This window comes from Coregonus lavaretus (assembly GCF_964263955.1).
Source record: "Coregonus lavaretus genome assembly, contig: HAP1_SCAFFOLD_1128, whole genome shotgun sequence".
In the NCBI taxonomy this organism is placed as follows: domain Eukaryota; kingdom Metazoa; phylum Chordata; class Actinopteri; order Salmoniformes; family Salmonidae; genus Coregonus; species Coregonus lavaretus.
This window is the reverse complement of record NW_028157931.1, coordinates 14,172-35,528: the sequence shown is the minus strand read 5'-3', so window position 1 is coordinate 35,528 and position 21,357 is coordinate 14,172. Positions and strand designations below refer to the sequence as shown.

General features: G+C 45.6%; 1 protein-coding gene across 1 annotated transcript in view; it reads left to right on the top strand.

Annotated features, from left to right (window-relative positions):
• Nucleotides 1–1,350: 1,350 nt before the first annotated feature.
• The window catches only part of LOC311124627 (membrane-associated guanylate kinase, WW and PDZ domain-containing protein 2-like), a gene marked incomplete at both ends in the record, with an annotated part of 34,018 nt that continues 14,011 nt past the window's right edge, over nt 1,351–21,357 (top strand). Inside the window, 6 exons of the mRNA XM_084198739.1 lie at nt 1,351–1,630; nt 5,970–6,086; nt 10,430–10,549; nt 11,097–11,270; nt 14,117–14,297; nt 17,113–17,183. Coding sequence (XP_084054865.1) covers nt 1,351–1,630; nt 5,970–6,086; nt 10,430–10,549; nt 11,097–11,270; nt 14,117–14,297; nt 17,113–17,183 — 943 coding nt within the window. The remainder of the gene's footprint in view (nt 1,631–5,969; nt 6,087–10,429; nt 10,550–11,096; nt 11,271–14,116; nt 14,298–17,112; nt 17,184–21,357) is intronic.

The following is a 21,357-nucleotide window of genomic DNA, read 5'->3' as shown; positions in this document are numbered from 1 at the left end:
GCTAAAGCTAACTCTCTCTCCTCTGCTCTTCTAGACCTATCTGCTGCCTTTGATACTGTCAACCATCAGATCCTCCTCTCCACCCTCTCCGAGTTGGGCGTCTCTGGCGCTGCTCACTCTTGGATTGCGTCCTACCTCACAGGTCGCTTCTACCAGGTGGCGTGGCGAGAATCTGTCTCAGCACCACGTGCTCTCACCACTGGTGTCCCCCATGGCTCAGTTCTAGGCCCTCTCCTATTCTCTCTATACACCAAGTCACTTGGCTCTGTCATATCCTCACATGGTCTCTCCTATCATTGCTACGCAGACGACACACAATTCATTTTCTCCTTTCCCCCTTCTGATAACCAGGTGGCAAATCGCATCTCTGCATGTCTGGCGGACATATCAGTGTGGATGACGGATCACCACCTCAAGCTGAATCTCGGCAAGACTGAGCTGCTCTTCCTCCCGGGGAAGGACTTCCTGCTCCATGATCTCGCCATCACGGTTGACAACTCCATTGTGTCACGCCAAGGAACCTTGGCGTGACCCTGGACAACACCCTGTCGTTCTCCGCTAACATCAAGGCGGTGACCCGATCCTGTAGGTTCATGCTCTACAACATTTGCAGAGTACGAACCTACCTTACACAGAAAGTGGCACAGGTCCTAATCCAGGCACTTGTCATCTCCCGTCTGGATTACTGCAACTCGCTGTTGGCTGGGCTCCCTGCCTGTGCCATTAAACCCCTACAACTTATCCAGAACGCTGCAGCCCATCTGGTGTTCAACCTTCCCAAGTTCTCTCATGTCACCCCGCTCCTCCACACACTCCACTGGCTTCCAGTTGAAGCTCGCATCTACTACAAAACCATGGTGCTTGCCTACGGAGCTGTGAAGGGAACGGCACCTCCTTACCTTCAGGCTCTGATCAGACCCTACACCCAAACGAGGGCACTACGTTCATCCACCTCTGGCCTGCTAGCCCCCCTACCTCTACGGAAGCACAGTTCCCGCTCAGCCCAGTCAAAGCTATTCGCTGCTCTGGCACCGCAATGGTGGAACAAGCTCCCCCACGACGCCAGGACAGTGGAGTCACTGACCACCTTCCGGAGACACTTGAAACCCTACCTCTTTAAAGAATACCTGGAATAGTATAACAGTAATCCTTCTGGTGCTAACCTGTGCTAACCTGTGCTAGTGTTTCATGATGTTATGACTAACCCTGTTCCCTGTGCTATTCTGTTCCAGGTCTACTATCATGTCTAAGGCCACAGTGTTTTGACTGTCCTTGATCCCTGTGCTAACCTGTGCTAACCTGTGCTAACCTGTGCTAACCTGCGCTCCTCTTTGTTCTAGGTCTGCCACCATGTCTAAGGCCACAGTGAAGAAGCTGCACTGGCGCGCCAAGGTGCAGGAGAGTTTTGTTCCCTTGGGGGGTGGGTCTGGGGAGCTGGGTGTGGCCATCGGGGGCGGGGCTGACTACGGAGAGTTCCCATTCGTCACAGCAGCACCGGGAGGCGGGGCCACAGTGGGTGACGTCATACTGGAGATCGGGGGTACGCCCGTCCTGGGCATGACACTAGGAGACGTGAGAGGGGTCCTCAACTCATGCCCCCATCCCATACGCATCAAAACCGTCTCGCCAGGTACACACATACACACACACATGCATACACACACACATACACACACACACACACATTCTTACACACACACATACACACACACACACACACACACACACACACACACACACACATACACACACACACACACACACACATTCTTACACACACACATACACACACACACACACACACACACACACACACACACACACACACACATACATACATACATACATACATACATACATACATACATACATACACACACACACACACACACACACACACACACACACACACACACACACACACATAAATAAACACACACACACACACACACACACACACACACACACACACATAAATAAACACACACACACACACACACACACACACACACACACACACATAAATAAACACACACACACACACACACACACATAAATAAACACACACACACACACACACACACACACACACACACACACACATAAATACACACACCAACCGGGAACTAGACAAAACCTCCAAAGGACCATGACACAACGTCCTGACCACTTTAGTGGACCGTATCCTGACGTCCTGGGGACGTCCAATCACTTATTTTTGTTTGCAGAGTAGTAAAATGAAAGTCCTGAGATGGTCCTAAAAAGGCAGTGACATGGTCCTCAGTGACGTCCTAGGAACTTAGAGGGAACTAGACAAAGGTCCCCCGGAGAACATTAGCTTGTGGCCATCATGCAATGTCCTAAGGACTAGTAAAATGAAAGTCCTGAGAATGTCCTAAAAAGGTCCTGGGGCCTCATTTATAAACTGTGCATACGTACTAAATGTACCCCAAAATGTGCCTGCAACAGTTTTCATGCAAAAGTTGCCATTTATAAAAATGTTGCTACCTTTACTTGAAATGTACAGTGGGGGAAAAAAAGTATTTAGTCAGCCACCAATTGTGCAAGTTCTCCCACTTAAAAAGATGAGAGAGGCCTGTAATTTTCATCATAGGTACACGTCAACTATGACAGACAAATTGAGGAAAATAAATCCAGAAAATCACATTGTAGGATTTTTAATGAATTTATTTGCAAATTATGGTGGAAAATAAGTATTTAGTAGGTAGTTTGTCCTGTAGTGGGTAGTCTGTCCTGTAGTAGGTAGTCTGTCCTGTAGTAGGTAGTCTGTACTGTAGTAGGTAGTCTGTCCTGTAGTAGGTAGTCTGTCCTGTAGTGGGTAGTCTGTCCTGTAGTGGGTAGTCTGTCCTGTAGTAGGTAGTCTGTCCTGTAGTAGGTAGTCTGTCCTGTAGTAGGTAGTCTGTCCTGTAGTAGGTAGTCTATACTTTAGTAGGTAGTCTGTCCTGTAGTAGGTAGTCTGTCCTGTAGTAGGTAGTCTGTACTGTAGTAGGTAGTCTGTACTGTAGTGGGTAGTCTGTCCTGTAGTAGGTAGTCTGTCCTGTAGTAGGTAGTCTGTCCTGTAGTAGATAGTCTGTCCTGTAGTAGGTAGTCTGTCCTGTAGTAGGTAGTCTGTCCTGTAGTAGGTAGTCTGTCCTGTAGTGGGTAGTCTGTCCTGTAGTGGGTAGTCTGTACTGTAGTGGGTAGTCTGTCCTGTAGTAGGTAGTCTGTCCTGTAGTAGGTAGTCTGTCCTGTAGTAGGTAGTCTGTCCTGTAGTGGGTAGTCTGTCCTGTAGTAGGTAGTCTGTACTGTAGTAGGTAGTCTGTCCTGTAGTAGATAGTCTGTCCTGTAGTAGGTAGTCTGTCCTGTAGTAGGTAGTCTGTCCTGTAGTAGGTAGTCTGTCCTGTAGTGGGTAGTCTGTCCTGTAGTAGGTAGTCTATAATTTAGTAGGTAGTCTGTCCTGTAGTAGGTAGTCTGTCCTGTAGTAGGTAGTCTGTCCTGTAGTAGATAGTCTCACTGTATAGTAGCTCAGTCTAAGTGGATGTGATTATCTTCACTCTATTACTTCTCCTCTGTGGACGCCATGGAGACAAAGAATGTTGAGTAGGATTGATCACTGTCAAAGACAGGAGGGGAGGGGAGGGATTGAGGATTGACTGTCAATGGAGGCTAGGAGAGGAAGGTTAGGGTGAGGAGGGGACATAGCATTCAGAGAGAGAGAGAGATAGGATGGGGGAAGAGAGAGAGAGAGAGAGAGAGAGAGAGAGAGAGAGAGAGAGAGAGAGAGAGAGAGAGAGAGAGAGAGAGAGAGAGAGCTGGTTGAAGGGATGGAGGATAGCCTGCCCCATCTGACAGGGAAATGTAATCTATGCAGCTCATCAATAAACGGCAGCGCCCTGTCATTTTGTGTCATAAAGCACTTGAAAGAATGAATTGATCAGGGAGTTCATGTCTCTATTCCAGGGCTCTCTAACCCTGCTCCTGGAGAGCTAGCCTCCTGTAGGTTTTAACTCCAACCCTGCTCCTGGAGAGCTAGCCTCCTGTAGGTTTTAACTCCAACCCTGCTCCTGGAGAGCTAGCCTCCTGTAGGTTTTAACTCCAACCCTGCTCCTGGAGAGCTAGCCTCCTGTAGGTTATAACTCCAACCCTGCTCCTGGAGAGCTAGCCTCCTGTAGGTTTTAACTCCAACCCTGCTCCTGGAGAGCTAGCCTCCTGTAGGTTTTCGCTCCAACTGTAATCTGGCGCAGCTGATTCTAATAATTAGCTCTCCAGGAACATGGTTGTAGAGCCCTGTCTCTAGGCCAACTGTATATACCAGGTATTAGCGAAGGGAAAAGGCTTTGACAGACACAAATCAATATCACAATATATTTTACACATAACATGAGGGAGCTGAACATAGTTTAACGTTGTTTTGATGTTTTGATTTGGTAAGAAGATATTGTTCTGTTTTGATTTGGTTAGAAGATTTGGACCTGTTTTGATTTGGTAAGAAGATTTTGACCTGTTTTGATTTGGTTAGAAGATATTGTTCTGTTTTGATTTGGTTAGAAGATTTTGACCTGTTTTGATTTGGTAAGAAGATATTGTTCTGTTTTGATTTGGTTAGAAGATTTTGACCTGTTTTGATTTGGTTAGAATATTTTGACCTGTTTTGATTTGGTTAGAAGATTTTGACCTGTTTTGATTTGGTTAGAAGATTTTGACCTGTTTTGATTTGGTTAGAAAATTTTGACCTGTTTTGATTTGGTAAGAAGATATTGTTCTGTTTTGATTTGGTAAGAAGATTTTGACCTGTTTTGATTTGGTAAGAAGATATTGTTCTGTTTTGATTTGGTGAGAAGATTTTGACCTGTTTTGATTTGGTAAGAATATATTGTTCTGTTTTGATTTGGTTAGAAGATTTTGACCTGTTTTGATTTGGTTAGAAGATTTTGACCTGTTTTGATTTGGTAAGAAGATATTGTTCTGTTTTGATTTGGTAAGAAGATTTTGACCTGTTTTGATTTGGTAAGAAGATATTGTTCTGTTTTGATTTGGTTAGAAGATTTTGACCTGTTTTGATTTGGTTAGAATATTTTGACCTGTTTTGATTTGGTTAGAAGATTTTGACCTGTTTTGATTTGGTTAGAAGATTTTGACCTGTTTTGATTTGGTTAGAAAATTTTGACCTGTTTTGATTTGGTAAGAAGATATTGTTCTGTTTTGATTTGGTAAGAAGATTTTGACCTGTTTTGATTTGGTAAGAAGATATTGTTCTGTTTTGATTTGGTGAGAAGATTTTGACCTGTTTTGATTTGGTAAGAATATATTGTTCTGTTTTGATTTGGTTAGAAGCTTTTGACCTGTTTTGATTTGGTTAGAAGATTTTGACCTGTTTTGATTTGGTAAGAAGATATTGTTCTGTTTTGATTTGGTAAGAAGATTTTGACCTGTTTTGATTTGGTAAGAAGATATTGTTCTGTTTTGATTTGGTTAGAAGATTTTGACCTGTTTTGATTTGGTAAGAAGATTTTGACCTGTTTTGATTTGGTAAGAAGATTGAATTATTCTTGTGTTTCTGTATGTTGTTTCACCCTGTCCTGTCTCAGTGTGATGACACAGTACAATGGTAGATGGAGGGAATAACACACACACACACACACACACACACACACACTAATTCAGTCTGCAGCAGTGTAGGGACACGCTGTTACCACTGTGACTGTGATGCCTGAATTGGATCCTTTGTGTGTCCTTCACTACAGCTCTGGGTGTATGTGTGTGTCCTTCACTACAGCTCTGGGTGTATGTGTGTGTCCTTCACTACAGCTCTGGGTGTATGTGTGTGTCCTTCACTACAGCTCTGGGTGTATTTGTGTGTCCTTCACAACGTCTTTGGGTGTATTTGTGTGTCCTTCACAACGTCTTTGGGTGTACCGTTTATTGCTAACGTCTTATAACACCCAGTATGTCCTGTCTCTCTCGTGCAGGCTCTACTCTGTGCAAGGACCTGAGGCTGTACCTGAGTAAGTGTTTTACTCCAGGATCCATGGACAGCCAACTACAGCAGGTGATCAGGGAGAACCTCTACCTCCGAGCCGTCCCCTGTGAGTAGCAATGTGATAACTTCTTTCCACATTTTGTTTACGTTACAACCTTTATTCTAAAATTGATTTAAATTGTTTTTTTCCCCCCTCATCAATCTACACACAATACCCCCATAATGACAAAGCAAAAACAGGTTTGTAGACATTTTTGCAAATGTAAAAATAAATAAAACTGAAATAAAACATTTACGTAAGTATTCAGAACCTTTACTCAGTACTTTGTTGAAGCACCTTTGGCAGCGATTACAGCCTCAAGTCTTCTTGGGTATGACGCTACATGCTTGGCACACCTGTATTTGGGGAGTTTCTCCCATTCTTCTCTGCAGATCCTCTCAAACTCTGTCAGGTTGGATGGGGAGCGTCGCTGCACACCTATTTTCAGGTCTCTCCAGAGATGTTCGATCAGGTTCAAGTCCGGGCTCTGGCTGGGCCACTCAAGGACATTCAGAGACTTGTCCCGAAGCCACTTTTCTAAAAACCTGTTTTTGCTTTGTCATTATGGGGTATTGTGTGTAGATTTAATCAATTTTAGAATAAGGCTGTAACGTAACAAAATGTGAGAAAAGGGAAGGGGTCTGAATACTTTCTGAATGCTGCCAGGCCCCTACACTTCTACCTCCAAGCTGTGTATCCCCCCCCCCCCCCCCTCCCCCCACACACGCTCCACCCCTTCCACCCCTTCCACCCACACCCCCTCCACGAACATCAAGCAATCACACACTCACTCACACACACACACAAATACTTACCATAACACATTTTTATGTACTCATGCCCTTACAGATGTAGGATTTTAATTTGATCACCCTTGTTGCAGGATAACTTGTAGTGTATTTGAGGTTTGAGAAAATGGCTTCTGAAGTTTGTAATTTCCACTTTGAAATTTCAGTCTTGGTTTTCCCTTACGTAAAATTGATCAAAACCTACAAAAATGTCAATTTACTTATAATCCACATAATAATTCATATTCCTGTTGCTGCAGGATTATTTTTCTGCTAAAGGAAAATGGCTCAAATTAAGATCCTACATTTGTATAATCAGATCAACTCAATCACACATGATGTCATCATCTGAAAGAGAGCGCTAACAGGCAGGCGGGTGCTGCTGGATTCTTGCTGCCAGGCAGGCGGGTGCTGCTGGAATCTTGCTGCCAGGCAGGTGGGTGCTGCTGGAATCTTGCTGCCAGGCAGGCGGGTGCTGCTGGAATCTTGCTGCCAGGCAGGCGGGTGCTGCTGGAATCTTGCTGCCAGGCAGGCGGGTGCTGCTGGAATCTTGCTGCCAGGCAGGCGGGTGCTGCTGGAATCTTGCTGCCAGGCAGGCGGGTGCTGCTGGAATCTTGCTGCCAGGCAGGTGCTGCTGGAATCTTCCTGCCAGGCAGGCGGGTGCTGCTGGAATCCTCCTGCCAGGCAGGCGGGTGCTGCTCGCATTCAAAAACAAATCAGGAGAAGAAAAAAAGGAGAATAAGTGAACAGTTTCAGTGACTGACCTGTTTCTATAGCAACTGTCATCAAGCGTCAGGCCAGTAAGCTGATTCATTGTGACAAGACTGCTGCTTGTTGTTGGTCTGCCTCCCAAATGGCAGCCTATTCTCTACATAAGGCCCTGGTCTCTGTCTACAGAGTTCCATTTGGGATGCAGGTGTGTTCCCCCAACAAAACCTTTCTCCTCCAGCCGCATGCCTCCATGTCAACCACTATTCTACATGTTTGGATGCAGTTTTTCCATTCATGTCAAATAACAGAGTGTGCAACGGCACATTTGTGTACTGTAAGCTTAGTTATTGATAGATTTTACACCTGATAAAGGCTTTGGTATTGATAGACTTTACACCTGATAAAGGTTTTGGTATTGAAAGACTTTACACCTGAGAAAGGCTTTGGTATTGATAGACTTTACACCTGAGAAAGGCTTTGGTATTGATAGACTTTACACCTGATAAAGGCTTTGGTATTGATAGACTTTACACCTGATAAAGGCTTTGGTATTGATAGACTTTACACCTGATAAAGGCCTTGGTATTGATAGACTTTACACCTGATAAAGGCTTTGGTATTGATAGACTTTACACCTGATAAAGGCTTTGGTATTGATAGACTTTACACCTGATAAAGGCTTTGGTATTGATAGACTTTACACCTGATAAAGGCTTTGGTATTGATAGACTTTACACCTGATAAAGGCTTTGGTATTGATAGACTTTACACCTGATAAAGGCTTTGGTATTGATATACTTTACACCTGATAAAGGCTTTGGTATTGATAGACTTTACACCTGAGAAAGGCTTTGGTATTGATAGACTTTACACCTGATAAAGTCTTTGGTATTGAAAGACTTTACACCTGATAAAGGCTTTGGTATTGATAGACTTTACACCTGAGAAAGGCTTTGGTATTGATAGACTTTACACCTGATAAAGGCTTTGGTATTGAAAGACTTTACACCTGATAAAGGCTTTGGTATTGATAGACTTTACACCTGATAAAGGCTTTGGTATTGATAGACTTTACACCTGATAAAGGCTTTGGTATTGATAGACTTTACACCTGATAAAGGCTTTGGTATTGATAGACTTTACACCTGATAAAGGCTTTGGTATTGATAGACTTTACACCTGAGAAAGGCTTTGGTATTGATAGACTTTACACCTGATAAAGGCCTTGGTATTGATAGACTTTACATCTGATAAAGGCTTTGGTATTGATAGACTTTACACCTGATAAAGGCTTTGGTATTGATAGACTTTACACCTGAGAAAGGCTTTGGTATTGATAGACTTTACACCTGATAAAGGCTTTGGTATTGATAGACTTTACACCTGAGAAAGGCTTTGGTATTGATAGACTTTACACCTGATAAAGGCTTTGTTATTGAAAGACTTTACACCTGATAAAGGCCTTGATATTTACAAAGTTCTCAATGTAACTTAGCAGGCAAACCTGTGTATTCCAGAAAGCAGAAGTATCAGATGGAATCGTTTGTCACATGCGCGCACGCACACACACAGCGAGTTGATGATATTAGCACGATGGAGCGTGGAACGAACGTTTGTTGAAGTGGATGTGCTGTTTGTCCTTGTTGGGTAACAGCACACAGCCTTTCAGAGGTGACTGAATGGTAGACGACATGTCCCCCCCTCTCTCTTTCACGGCTATGTTATTATAATATATAAGGCCTATAGTACATATGTGTGGCCTAATTCTTGCATTTCCACTTTCATTAAGTATGTATTACAAATCTATCGTATTAGGTTGATTTTAGTTGATCTCTTCCATTTGGCCAGCCGCATACCACCCTGCATCCCAGCAGCATACCACCCTGCATCCCAGCAGCATACCACCCTGCATCCCAGCCGCATACCACCCTGCATCCCAGCAGCATACCACCCTGCATCCCAGCCGCATACCACCCTGCATCCCCACTGCTGGCTTGCTTCTGAAGCTAAGCAGGGTTGGTCATGGTCGGTCCCTGGATGGGAGACCAGATGGTTCTGGAAGTGGTGTTGGAGGACCAGTAGGAGGCACTCTTACCTCTGGTCCCATAAAATAAATATCCTAATGCCCCAGGGCAGTGATTTGGGGATATTGCCCTGTGTAGGTTGCAGTCTTTTGGATGGGGACGTTAAATGGGTGTCCTGACTCTCTGATCACTAAAGATCCCATGGCACTTATCGTAAGAGTAGGGGTTGTTACCATCATGGCCACCTCATCATCCCCAGCTTCCAATTGGCTCATTCATCCCCCTTTCCTCTCCCCCTGTAACTATTCCCCAGGTTGTTGCTGTAAAAAAGAAGAGAAAATGTTCTCAGTCAATTTACCTGATAAAATATCTACGTTTTGAACATGCTGCTCATGCTGCTGGTTGTTCCCCTGCTGCTGGCTGAGAATGGTTTCAGGTGTGTCCTGGTCCTGAACGTTGGGATATAATGCTATTTTAGTGTTGTATTATTTATTTACCTGTGCTACAATAAAGTAACGTTACCAGTGGTCCTGCTGCAGGTGCCAGAGAGGTAATATTGCGTACGTATGCACCTGCTGGTACGATCAGGACCTGTGGTCCTCTGTAGCTCAGCTGGTAGAGCACGGCGCTTGTAACGCCAAGGTAGTGGGTTCAATCCCCGGGACCACCCATACACAAAAATTTATGCACGCATGACTGTAAGTCGCTTTGGATAAAAGCGTCTGCTAAATGGCATATTATTATTATTATTATTATCAGACAGCCTCGGTACGAGGAGATCTCACGGGTGGACTATAACTTTATCCTGACTGCTGCTGCTGCTGCTGTGATAGGGTTCTAGCCGGTTCTAGCCTTACCTGTCCTAATGTTACCTGTCCCATTCCAGGTACGACCAGACAGCCTCGCGACGGGGAGATATCAGGGGTGGATTACAACTTTGTCTCCGTAGAAGAGTTCTTTTCCCTGGAAGAGTCTGGAGCCCTGCTGGAGAGTGGCAAGTTCAAGAGTGAGTAGTAAACGGAGTACATCTTTTTTTTTTATGGGCTCCATAAAATGATTTGTGTAATGCTGACTGCAATTCAAATAGCGGACGAATGTTATCGCAGAGAAAAGTTTTAGTGTTCGGCTCTCATAGACATTTATTCCTTTTAAATTTGCATTTATTCCACTTCATTTACTCAATGTCTCCGTATTCCATTTGAAGTACTGTGTGTGTGTGTGTGTGTGTGTGTGTGTGTGTGTGTGTGTGTGTGTGTGTGTGTGTGTGTGTGTGTGTGTGTGTGTGTGTGTGTGGTATGGAAATTATGCTGTTCGTTACTCCAGATGCTTCATGCATTTGGCATTTGTCTTGTGATGTACTGTATGCTTTAATTTTTTTATTTTTTATTTAATGTAAATATTCACACAGTTCAAGTAGAGGTGAAGGTTTAGTCAACGTTTTATTTACATTTTTTTTGCAACTCTCAAATTCATAGACAGAGCTATGGGCTGGATCCACTTCCCACTGATGGTTAAACACACTTGACTGTTCCCTCTCTCTCCTTACCTATCAGGTAACTACTATGGGACGCCCCGCCCAGTCCACATCGGCCCAGAGAGCCCACCAATCACGTACCAGGAACACCGGAACCTGCTCCGGAACTTCAGGACACGCAGCAAGTCGCTAAGCAACCTAGAAAAGGCTGTAGAGGAGGGAGAGAACAGTGAGGAAGACTCTGGACTGTCAGGTATAATTACACACACACACATCTATTATAATATCATACATCTATTTATCAGGTATTAGCTACTACTACACTCAGGGGACATTACATACACACGATAGCTACTGTATCTATTAAGTCTAGTCGTACACCAACCACTGCCCAGACAGTGAGAATATCCCCTAACAAGTCAACCGCTGCCCAGACAGTGAGAATATCCCCTAATAAGTCAACCACTGCCCAGACAGTGAGAATATCCCCTAATAAGTCAACCACTGCCCAGACAGTGAGAATATCACCTAATAAGTCAACCACTGACCAGTCACTGAGAACATCGCCTAATAAGTCAACCACTGTCCAGACAGTGAGAATATCCCCTAATAAGTCAACCACTGACCAGTCACTGAGAATATCACCTAATAAGGCAACACCTGGGTCATGTTCAGTAGGGCAGTAGCAAATCAAAATGTTTTGAAACAGAGAACAAATATCATCTCTGCGTTGCGTGCCTACTATGGGGTATTATGGAGTATGATGACCCAGAGCAGAGCTGATAAGTGGGAAGGGATCCATCCACAGGATAAAGACTGAGGCTATGTCCCAAAAGGCACCCTATTCCCTAAGGGGAACTACCTTTTGACCAGGGCCAATGATCTGGTCAAAAGTAGTGCACTATGTAAATAGGGTGCCATTTGGGACTCAGACTGACTAAGGACAGACATCTGTTTACATCTGGAACTTGATTGGAGATTACAGTGTCCTGAGTTAAAGGACTATTTTAAGAATGTGTGTGTGTGTGTGTTTCTCTGTGTGTGTGTGTGTGTGTGTTTCTCTCAGTGTGTGTGTGTGTGTGTGTTTCTCTCTGTGTGTTTCTCTGTGTGTGTGTGTGTGTGTGTGTTTCTCTCAGTGTGTGTGTGTGTGTGTGTTTCTCTGTGTGTGTTTCTCTGTGTGTGTGTGTGTGTGTGTGTTTCTCTGAGTGTGTTTCTGTGTGTGTGTGTGTGTGTGTGGTTCTCTCTGTGTGTGTGTGTTTCTCTGTGTATGTGTCTGTCTGTATACAATTGAAGTTGGAAGTTTACCTACACCTTAGCCAAATACATTTAAACTCAGTTCTTCCCAATTCCTGACATTTTATCCTAGTAAAAATTCCCTGCCTTAGGTCAGTTAGGATCACCACTTTATTTTAAGAATGTGAAATGTCAGAATAATAGTATAGAGAATTATTTATTTCAGCTTTTATTTCTTTCATCACATTCCCAGTGGGTCAGAAGTTTACATACACTCAATTAGTATTTGGTAGCATTGCCTTTAAATTGTTTAACTTAGGTCAAACATGTCGGGTAGCCTTCCACAAGCTTCGCACAATAAGTTGGGTGAATTTTGGCCCATTCCTCCTGACAGAGCTGGTGTAACTGAGTCAGGTTTGTAGGCCTCCTTGCTCACACACGCTTTTTCAGTTCTGCCCACACATTTTCTATAGGATTGAGGTCAGGGCTTTGTGATGGCCACTCCAATACCTTGACTTTGTTGTCCTTAAGGCATTTTGCCACAACTTTGGAAGTATGCTTGGGGTCATTGTCCATTTGGAAGACCCATTTGCGACCAAGCTTTAACTTCCTGACTGATGTCTTGAGATGTTGCTTCAATATATCCACATAATTTTCCTTCCTCATGATGCCATCTATTTTGTGAAGTGCACCAGTCCCTCCTGCAGCAATGCACCCCCACAGCATGATGCTGCCACCCCCGTGCTTCACGGTTGGGATGGTGTTCTTCGGCTTGCAAGCAACCCCCTTTTTCCTCCAAACAAAACGATGGTCTTTTTGGCCAAAAAGTTATATTTTTGTTTAATCAGACCAGAGGACATTTCTCCAAAAAGTACGATCTTTGTCCCCATGTGCAGTTGCAAACCGTAGTCTGGCTTTTTTATGGTGGTTTTGGAGCAGTGGCTTCTTTCTTGCTGACCGGCCTTTCAGGTTATGTCGATATAGGACTCGTTTTACTGTGGATATAGATACTTTTGTACCTGTTCCCTCCAGCATCTTCACAAGGTCCTTTGCTGTTGTTCTGGGATTGATTTGCACTTTTCGCACCAAAGTACGTTCATCTCTGGGAGACAGAACGCGTCTCCTTCCTGAGCGGTATGATGGCTGCGTGGTCCCATGGTGTTTATACTTGCGTACTATTGTTTGTACAGATGAACGTGGTACCTTCAGGCGTTTGGAAATTGCTCCCAAGGATGAACCAGACTTTTCTTTCTGAGGTCTTGGCTGATTTCTTTTGATTTTCCCATGATGTCAAGCAAAGAGGCACTGAGTTTGAATGTAGGCCTTGAAATACATCCACAAGTACACCTCCAATTGACTCAAATGATGTCAATTAGCCTATCAGAAGCTTCTAAAGCCATTACATAGTTTTCTGGAATTTCCCAAGCTGTTTAAAGGCACAGTCAACTTAGTGTATGTAAACTTCTGACCCACTGGAATTGTGATACAGTGAATTATAAGTGAAATAATCTGTCTGTAAACAATTGTTGGAAAAACTACTTGTGTCATGCACAAAGTAGATGTCCTAACCGACTTGCCAAAACTATAGTTTGTTAACAAGAAATGTGTGGAGTGGTTGAAAAACGGGTTTTATTGACTCCAACCTAAGTGTATGTAAACTTCCGACTTACATTTACATTTTAGCAGACGCTCTTATCCAGAGCGACTTACAGGAGCAATTAGGGTTAAGTGCCTTGCTCAACGGCACATTGACAGATTTTTCACCTAGTCGGCTTGGGGATTAGAACCAGCGACCTTTCGGCTACTGGCACAACGCTCTTAACCACTAAGCTACCTGCCGCCTGTATGTGTGTGTTGTCTTGGCAGGAGGTTCAGGGGGCATTAGCAGCGTCCCGGCCACAACGCTAGCTCTCAGCCAATCCTGGGACTCAAAGGACGGCGTGGGAGCGGAGAACGGAGGGAGTAGCATCGCCACACGAGGAGGAGGGGCACTGCCCGAGAACTGGGAGCTGGCCTTCAGCGACTCAGGAGAGCCTTACTACATAGAGTGAGTAGAGAGAGAGAGTAGATCTTAGAGTGAGTAGAGAGAGAGAGTAGATCTTAGAGTGAGTAGAGAGAGAGTAGATCTTTACTAGATAGAGTGAGTAGAGAGAGAGTAGATCTTAGAGTGAGTAGCGAGAGAGTAGATCTTAGAGTGAGTAGAGAGAGAGAGTAGATCTTAGAGTGAGTAGAGAGAGAGAGTAGATCTTAGAGTGAGTAGAGAGAGAGTAGATCTTTACTAGATAGAGTGAGTAGAGAGAGAGTAGATCTTAGAGTGAGTAGAGAGAGAGGATCTTAGAGTGAGTAGAGAGAGAGAGTAGATCTTAGAGTGAGTAGAGAGAGAGAGTAGATCTTAGAGTGAGTAGAGAGAGAGTAGATCTTTACTAGATAGAGTGAGTAGAGAGAGAGTAGATCTTAGAGTGAGTAGAGAGAGAGTAGATCTTAGAGTGAGTAGAGAGAGAGAGTAGATCTTAGAGTGAGTAGAGAGAGAGGAGATCTTTACTACATAGAGTGAGTAGAGAGAGAGTAGATCTTAGAGTGAGTAGAGAGAGAGTAGATCTTTACTAGATAGAGAGAGAGAGTAGATCTTAGAGTGAGTAGAGAGAGAGTATATCTTAGAGTGAGGAGAGAGAGAGGAGATCTTAGAGTGAGTAGAGAGAGAGTAGATCTTTACTAGATAGAGTGAGTAGAGTAGTCTCTGCCTCTAACCCTGTTGCAGGGGCTGAGTCACTGGCTTGCTGGTGCTCTTTCATGCCGTCCCTGGGAGGGGTGCGTCACTTGAGTGGGTTGAGTTACTGACGTGATCTTCCTGTCTGGGTTGGCGCCCCCCCCTTGGTTTGTGCTGTGGTGGAGACCTCTGTGGGCTATACTCGGCCTTGTCTCAGGATTGTAAGTTGGTGGTTGGGGATATCCCTCTAGTGGTGCGGGGGCTGTGCTTTGGCGGAGTGGGTGGGGTTATATCCTTCCTGTTTGGCCCTGTCCGGGGGTTTCTTCGGATGGGGCCACAGTGTCTCCGGACCGCTCCTGTCTCAGCCTCCAGTATTTATGCTGCAGTAGTTTATGTGTCGGGGGGCTGGGGTTAGTTGGTTATACCTGGAGTACTTCTCCTGTCTTATCCAGTGTCCTGTGTGAATTGAAGTATGCTCTCTCTAATTCTCTCGTTCTCTCTTTCTCTCTGAGAACCTGAGCCCTAGGACCATACGTCAGGACTACCGGGCATGATGACACCTTGCTGTCCCCAGTCCGCCTGGCCTTGCTGCTATTCCAGTTTCAACTGTTCTGCCTGCGGCTACGAAACCCCTACCTGTCCCAGACCTGCTGTTTTCAACTCTAAATGATCGGCTATGAAAAGCCAACTGAGAGACCTGAGCCCTAGGACCATACGTCGGGACTACCGGCCGTGGTGACTCCTTGCTGTCCCCAGTCCGCCTGGCCTTGCTGCTATTCCAGTTTAAACTGTTCTGCCTGCGGTTATGGAACCCCTACCTGTCCCAGACCTGCTGTTTTAAACTCTAATGATCGGCTATGAAAAGCCAACTGAGATTTATTCCTGATTATTATTTGACCATGCTTGTCACTTATGAACATTTTTGAACATCTTGGCATGGTTCTGTTATAATCTCCACCCGGCACAGCCAGAAGAGGACTGGCCACCCCTCATAGCCTGGTTCCTCTCTAGGTTTCTTCCTAGGTTTTGCCTTTCTAGGGAGTTTTTCCTAGCCACCGTGCTTCTACACCTGCATTACTAGCTGTTTGGGGTTTTAGGCTGGGTTTCTGTACAGCACTTCGAGATATTAGCTGATGTAAGAAGGGCTATATAAAATAAAATTGATTGATTGATTGATTGAGTAGAGAGAGAGTAGATCTTAGAGTGAGTAGAGAGAGAGGAGATCTTTACTACATAGAGTGAGTAGAGAGAGAGTAGATCTTAGAGTGAGTAGAGAGAGAGTAGATCTTTACTAGATAGAGTGAGTAGAGAGAGAGTAGATCTTAGAGTGAGTAGAGAGAGAGGAGATCTTTACTACATAGAGTGAGTAGAGAGAGAGTAGATCTTAGAGTGAGGAGAGAGAGAGGAGATCTTTACTAGATAGAGTGAGTAGAGAGAGAGTAGATCTTAGAGTGAGTAGAGAGAGAGGAGATCTGTACTAGATAGAGTGAGTAGAGAGAGAGTAGATCTTAGAGTGAGTAGAGAGAGAGTAGATCTTAGAGTGAGTAGAGAGAGAGTAGATCTTAGAGTGAGTAGAGAGAGAGAGTAGATCTTAGAGTGAGTAGAGAGAGAGGAGCTTTACTAGATAGAGTGAGTAGAGAGAGAGTAGATCTTAGAGTGAGTAGAGAGAGAGTAGATCTTAGAGTGAGTAGAGAGAGAGAGTAGATCTTAGAGTGAGTAGAGAGAGAGGAGATCTTTACTACATAGAGTGAGTAGAGAGAGAGTAGATCTTAGAGTGAGTAGAGAGAGAGTAGATCTTTACTAGATAGAGTGAGTAGAGAGAGAGTAGATCTTTACTAGATAGAGTGAGTAGAGAGAGAGAGTAGATCTTAGAGTGAGGAGAGAGAGAGGAGATCTTTACTAGATAGAGTGAGTAGAGAGAGAGTAGATCTTAGAGTGAGGAGAGAGAGAGGAGATCTTTACTAGATAGAGTGAGTAGAGAGAGAGAGTAGATCTTAGAGTGAGGAGAGAGAGAGGAGATCTTTACTAGATAGAGTGAGTAGAGAGAGAGTAGTGAGTGGTGTGAGAGTGAAGTCATGAAGATATGGTGTGGTATGAGGTACAGGTTATTGTGATGATGATGATGATGATGGTTATTAACTCTTCCTCCCCTCAGTCATATCTCTAAGACCACCAGCTGGCTGGACCCCAGAGCTCAGAGCAGGGAGATCCTCAGCAAAACAGAGTGTGAGTCTCCATACCCCTAGCCTTCTGTGTGTGTCTCTTAGTTCCACCTTTCTATCTACCCACTCTACCCTGTCAGCACCTCTTAAACCCACTCTACCCTGTCAGCTTCTCTTAAACCCACTCTACCCTGTCAGCTCCTCTTAAACCCACTCTACCCTGTCAGCACCTCTTAAACCCACTCTACCCTGTCAGCTCCTCTTAAACCCACTCTACCCTGTCAGCTCCTCTTAAACCCACTCTACCCTGTCAGCTCCTCTTAAACCCACTCTACCCTGTCAGCTCCTCTTAAACCCACTCTACCCTGTCAGCACCTCTTAAACCCACTCTACCCTGTCAGCTCCTCTTAAACCCACTCTACCCTGTCAGCTCCTCTTAAACCCACTCTACCCTGTCACTCCTCTTAAACCCACTCTACCCTGTCAGCTCCTCTTAAACCCACTCTACCCTGTCAGCTCCTCTTAAACCCACTCTACCCTGTCAGCTCCTCTTAAACCCACTCTACCCTGTCAGCTCCTCTTAAACCCACTCTACCCTGTCAGCTCCTCTTAAACCCACTCTACCCTGTCAGCTCCTCTTAAACCCACTCTACCCTGTCAGCTCCTCTTAAACCCACTCTACCCTGTCAGCTCCTCTTAAACCCACTCTACCCTGTCAGCTCCTCTTAAACCCACTCTACCCTGTCAGCACCTCTTAAACCCACTCTACCCTGTCAGCACCTCTTAAACCCACTCTACTGTCAGCACCTCTTAAACCCACTCTACCCTGTCAGCACCTCTTAAACCCACTCTACCCTGTCAGCTCCTCTTAAACCCACTCTACTGTCAGCTCCTCTTAAACCCACTCTACCCTGTCAGCACCTCTTAAACCCATTCTACTGTCAGCTCCTCTTAAACCCACTCTACTGTCAGCACCTCTTAAACCCACTCTACCCTGTCAGCTCCTCTTAAACCCACTCTACCCTGTCAGCTCCTCTTAAACCCACTCTACCCTGTCAGCTCCTCTTAAACCCACTCTACTGTCAGCTCCTCTTAAACCCACTCTACCCTGTCAGCTCCACTTAAACCCACTCTACCCTGTCAGCTCCTCTTAAACCCACTCTACCCTGTCAGCTCCTCTTAAGCCCACTCTACCCTGTCAGCTCCTCTTAAACCCACTCCACTGTCAGCTCCTCTTAAACCCACTCTACCCTGTCAGCTCCTCTTAAGCCCACTCTACTGTCAGCTCCTCTTAAACCCACTCTACCCTGTCAGCTCCTCTTAAACCCACTCTACCCTGTCAGCTCCTCTTAAACCCACTCTACCCTGTCAGCTCCTCTTAAACCCACTCTACCCTGTAAGCTCCTCTTAAACCCACTCTACCCTGTCAGCTCCTCTTAAACCCACTCTACCCTGTAAGCTCCTCTTAAACCCACTCTACCCTGTCAGCTCCTCTTAAACCCACTCTACCCTGTCAGCTCCTCTTAAACCCACTCTACCCTGTCAGCTCCTCTTAAACCCACTCTACCCTGTCAGCTCCTCTTAAACCCACTCAACCCTGTCAGCTCCTCTTAAACCCACTCTACCCTGTCAGCTCCTCTTAAACCCACTCTACCCTGTCAGCTCCTCTTAAACCCACTCTACCCTGTCAGCTCCTCTTAAACCCACTCAACCCTGTCAGCTCCTCTTAAACCCACTCTACCCTGTCAGCTCCTCTTAAACCCACTCTACCCTGTCAGCTCCTCTTAAACCCACTCAACCCTGTCAGCTCCTCTTAAACCCACTCTACCCTGTCAGCTCCTCTTAAACCCACTCTACTGTCAGCTCCTCTTAAACCCACTCTACTGTCAGCTCCTCTTAAACCCACTCTACCCTGTCAGCTCCTCTTAAACCCACTCTACCCTGTCAGCTCCTCTTAAACCCACTCTACTGTCAGCACCTCTTAAACCCACTCTACCCTGTCAGCTCCTCTTAAACCCACTCTACTGTCAGCTCCTCTTAAACCCACTCTACCCTGTCAGCTCCTCTTAAACCCACTCTACCCTGTCAGCTCCTCTTAAACCCACTCTACCCTGTCAGCTCCTCTTAAACCCACTCTACCCTGTCAGCTCCTCTTAAACCCACTCTACCCTGTCAGCACCTCTTAAACCCACTCTACTGTCAGCTCCTCTTAAACCCACTCTACCCTGTCAGCTCCTCTTAAACCTACTCTACCCTGTCAGCACCTCTTAAACCCACTCTACCCTGTCAGCTCCTCTTAAACCCACTCTACCCTGTCAGCTCCTCTTAAACCCACTCTACTGTCAGCTCCTCTTAAACCCACTCTACCCTGTCAGCTCCTCTTAAACCTACTCTACCCTGTCAGCACCTCTTAAACCCACTCTACCCTGTCAGCTCCTCTTAAACCCACTCTACCCTGTCAGCTCCTCTTAAACCCACTCTACTGTCAGCTCCTCTTAAACCCACTCTACTGTCAGCTCCTCTTAAACCCACTCTACCCTGTCAGCTCCTCTTAAACCCACTCTACTGTCAGCTCCTCTTAAACCCACTCTACCCTGTCAGCTCCTCTTAAACCCACTCTACCCTGTCAGCTCCTCTTAAACCCACTCTACCCTGTCAGCTCCTCTTAAACCCACTCTACCCTGTCAGCTCCTCTTAAACCCACTCTACCCTGTCAGCTCCTCTTAAGCCCAGTTACCCTGTCAGCTCCTCTTAAACCCACTCTACCCTGTCAGCTCCTCTTAAACCCACTCTACTGTCAGCTCCTCTTAAACCCACTCTACCCTGTCAGCTCCTCTTAAACCCAGTTACCCTGTCAGCTCCTCTTAAACCCAGTTACCCTGTCAGCTCCTCTTAAACCCACTCTACCCTGTCAGCACCTCTTAAACCCACTCTACCCTGTCAGCTCCTCTTAAACCCACTCTACCCTGTCAGCTCCTCTTAAACCCACTGTACCCTGTCAGCTCCTCTTAAACCCACTCTACTGTCAGCTCCTCTTAAACCCACTCTACTGTCAGCTCTTCTTAAACCCACTCTACTGTCAGCTCCTCTTAAACCCACTCTACCCTTTCAGCTCCTCTTAAACCCACTCTACCCTTTCAGCTCCTCTTAAATCCACTCTACTGTCAGCTCCTCTTAAACCCACTCTACCCTGTCAGCTCCTCTTAAACCCACTCTACCCTGTAAGCTCCTCTTAAACCCACTCTACCCTGTCAGCCCCTCTTAAACCCGCTCTACCCTGTCAGCACCTCTTAAACCCGCTCTACCCTGTCAGCACCTCTTAAACCCACTCTACCCTGTCAGCACCTCTTAAACCCACTCTACCCTGTCAGCTCCTCTTAAACCCACTCTACTGTCAGCTCCTCTTAAACCCACTCTACCTTGTCAGCTCCTCTTAAACCCACTCTACCCTGTCAGCTCCTCTTAAACCCACTCTACCCTGTCAGCTCCTCTTAAACCCACTCTACTGTCAGCTCCTCTTAAACCCACTCTACCTTGTCAGCTCCTCTTAAACCCACTCTACTGTCAGCACCTCTTAAACCCACTCTATTGTCAGCTCCTCTTAAACCCACTCTACCCTGTCAGCTCCTCTTAAACCCACTCTACCCTGTCAGCTCCTCTTAAACCCACTCTACCCTGTCAGCTCCTCTTAAACCCACTCTACCCTGTCAGCTCCTCTTAAACCCACTCTACCATGTCAGCTCCTCTTAAACCCACTCTTCCCTGTCAGCTCCTCTTAAACCCACTCTACTGTCAGCTCCTCTTAAACCCACTCTACCCTGTCAGCTCCTCTTAAACCCACTCTACCCTGTCAGCACCTCTTAAACCCACTCTACCCTGTCAGCTCCTCTTAAACCCACTCTACGGTCAGCTCCTCTTAAACCCACTCTACCCTGTCAGCTCCTCTTAAACCCACTCTACTGTCAGCTCCTCTTAAACCCACTCTACCCTGTCAGCTCCTCTTAAACCCACTCTACTGTCAGCTCCTCTTAAACCCACTCTACCCTGTCAGCTCCTCTTAAACCCACTCTACTGTCAGCTCCTCTTAAACCCACTCTACCCTGTCAGCTCCTCTTAAACCCACTCTACTGTCAGCTCCTCTTAAACCCACTCTACCCTGTCAGCTCCTCTTAAACCCACTCTACCCTGTCAGCTCCTCTTAAACCCACTCTACCCTGTCAGCTCCTCTTAAACCCACT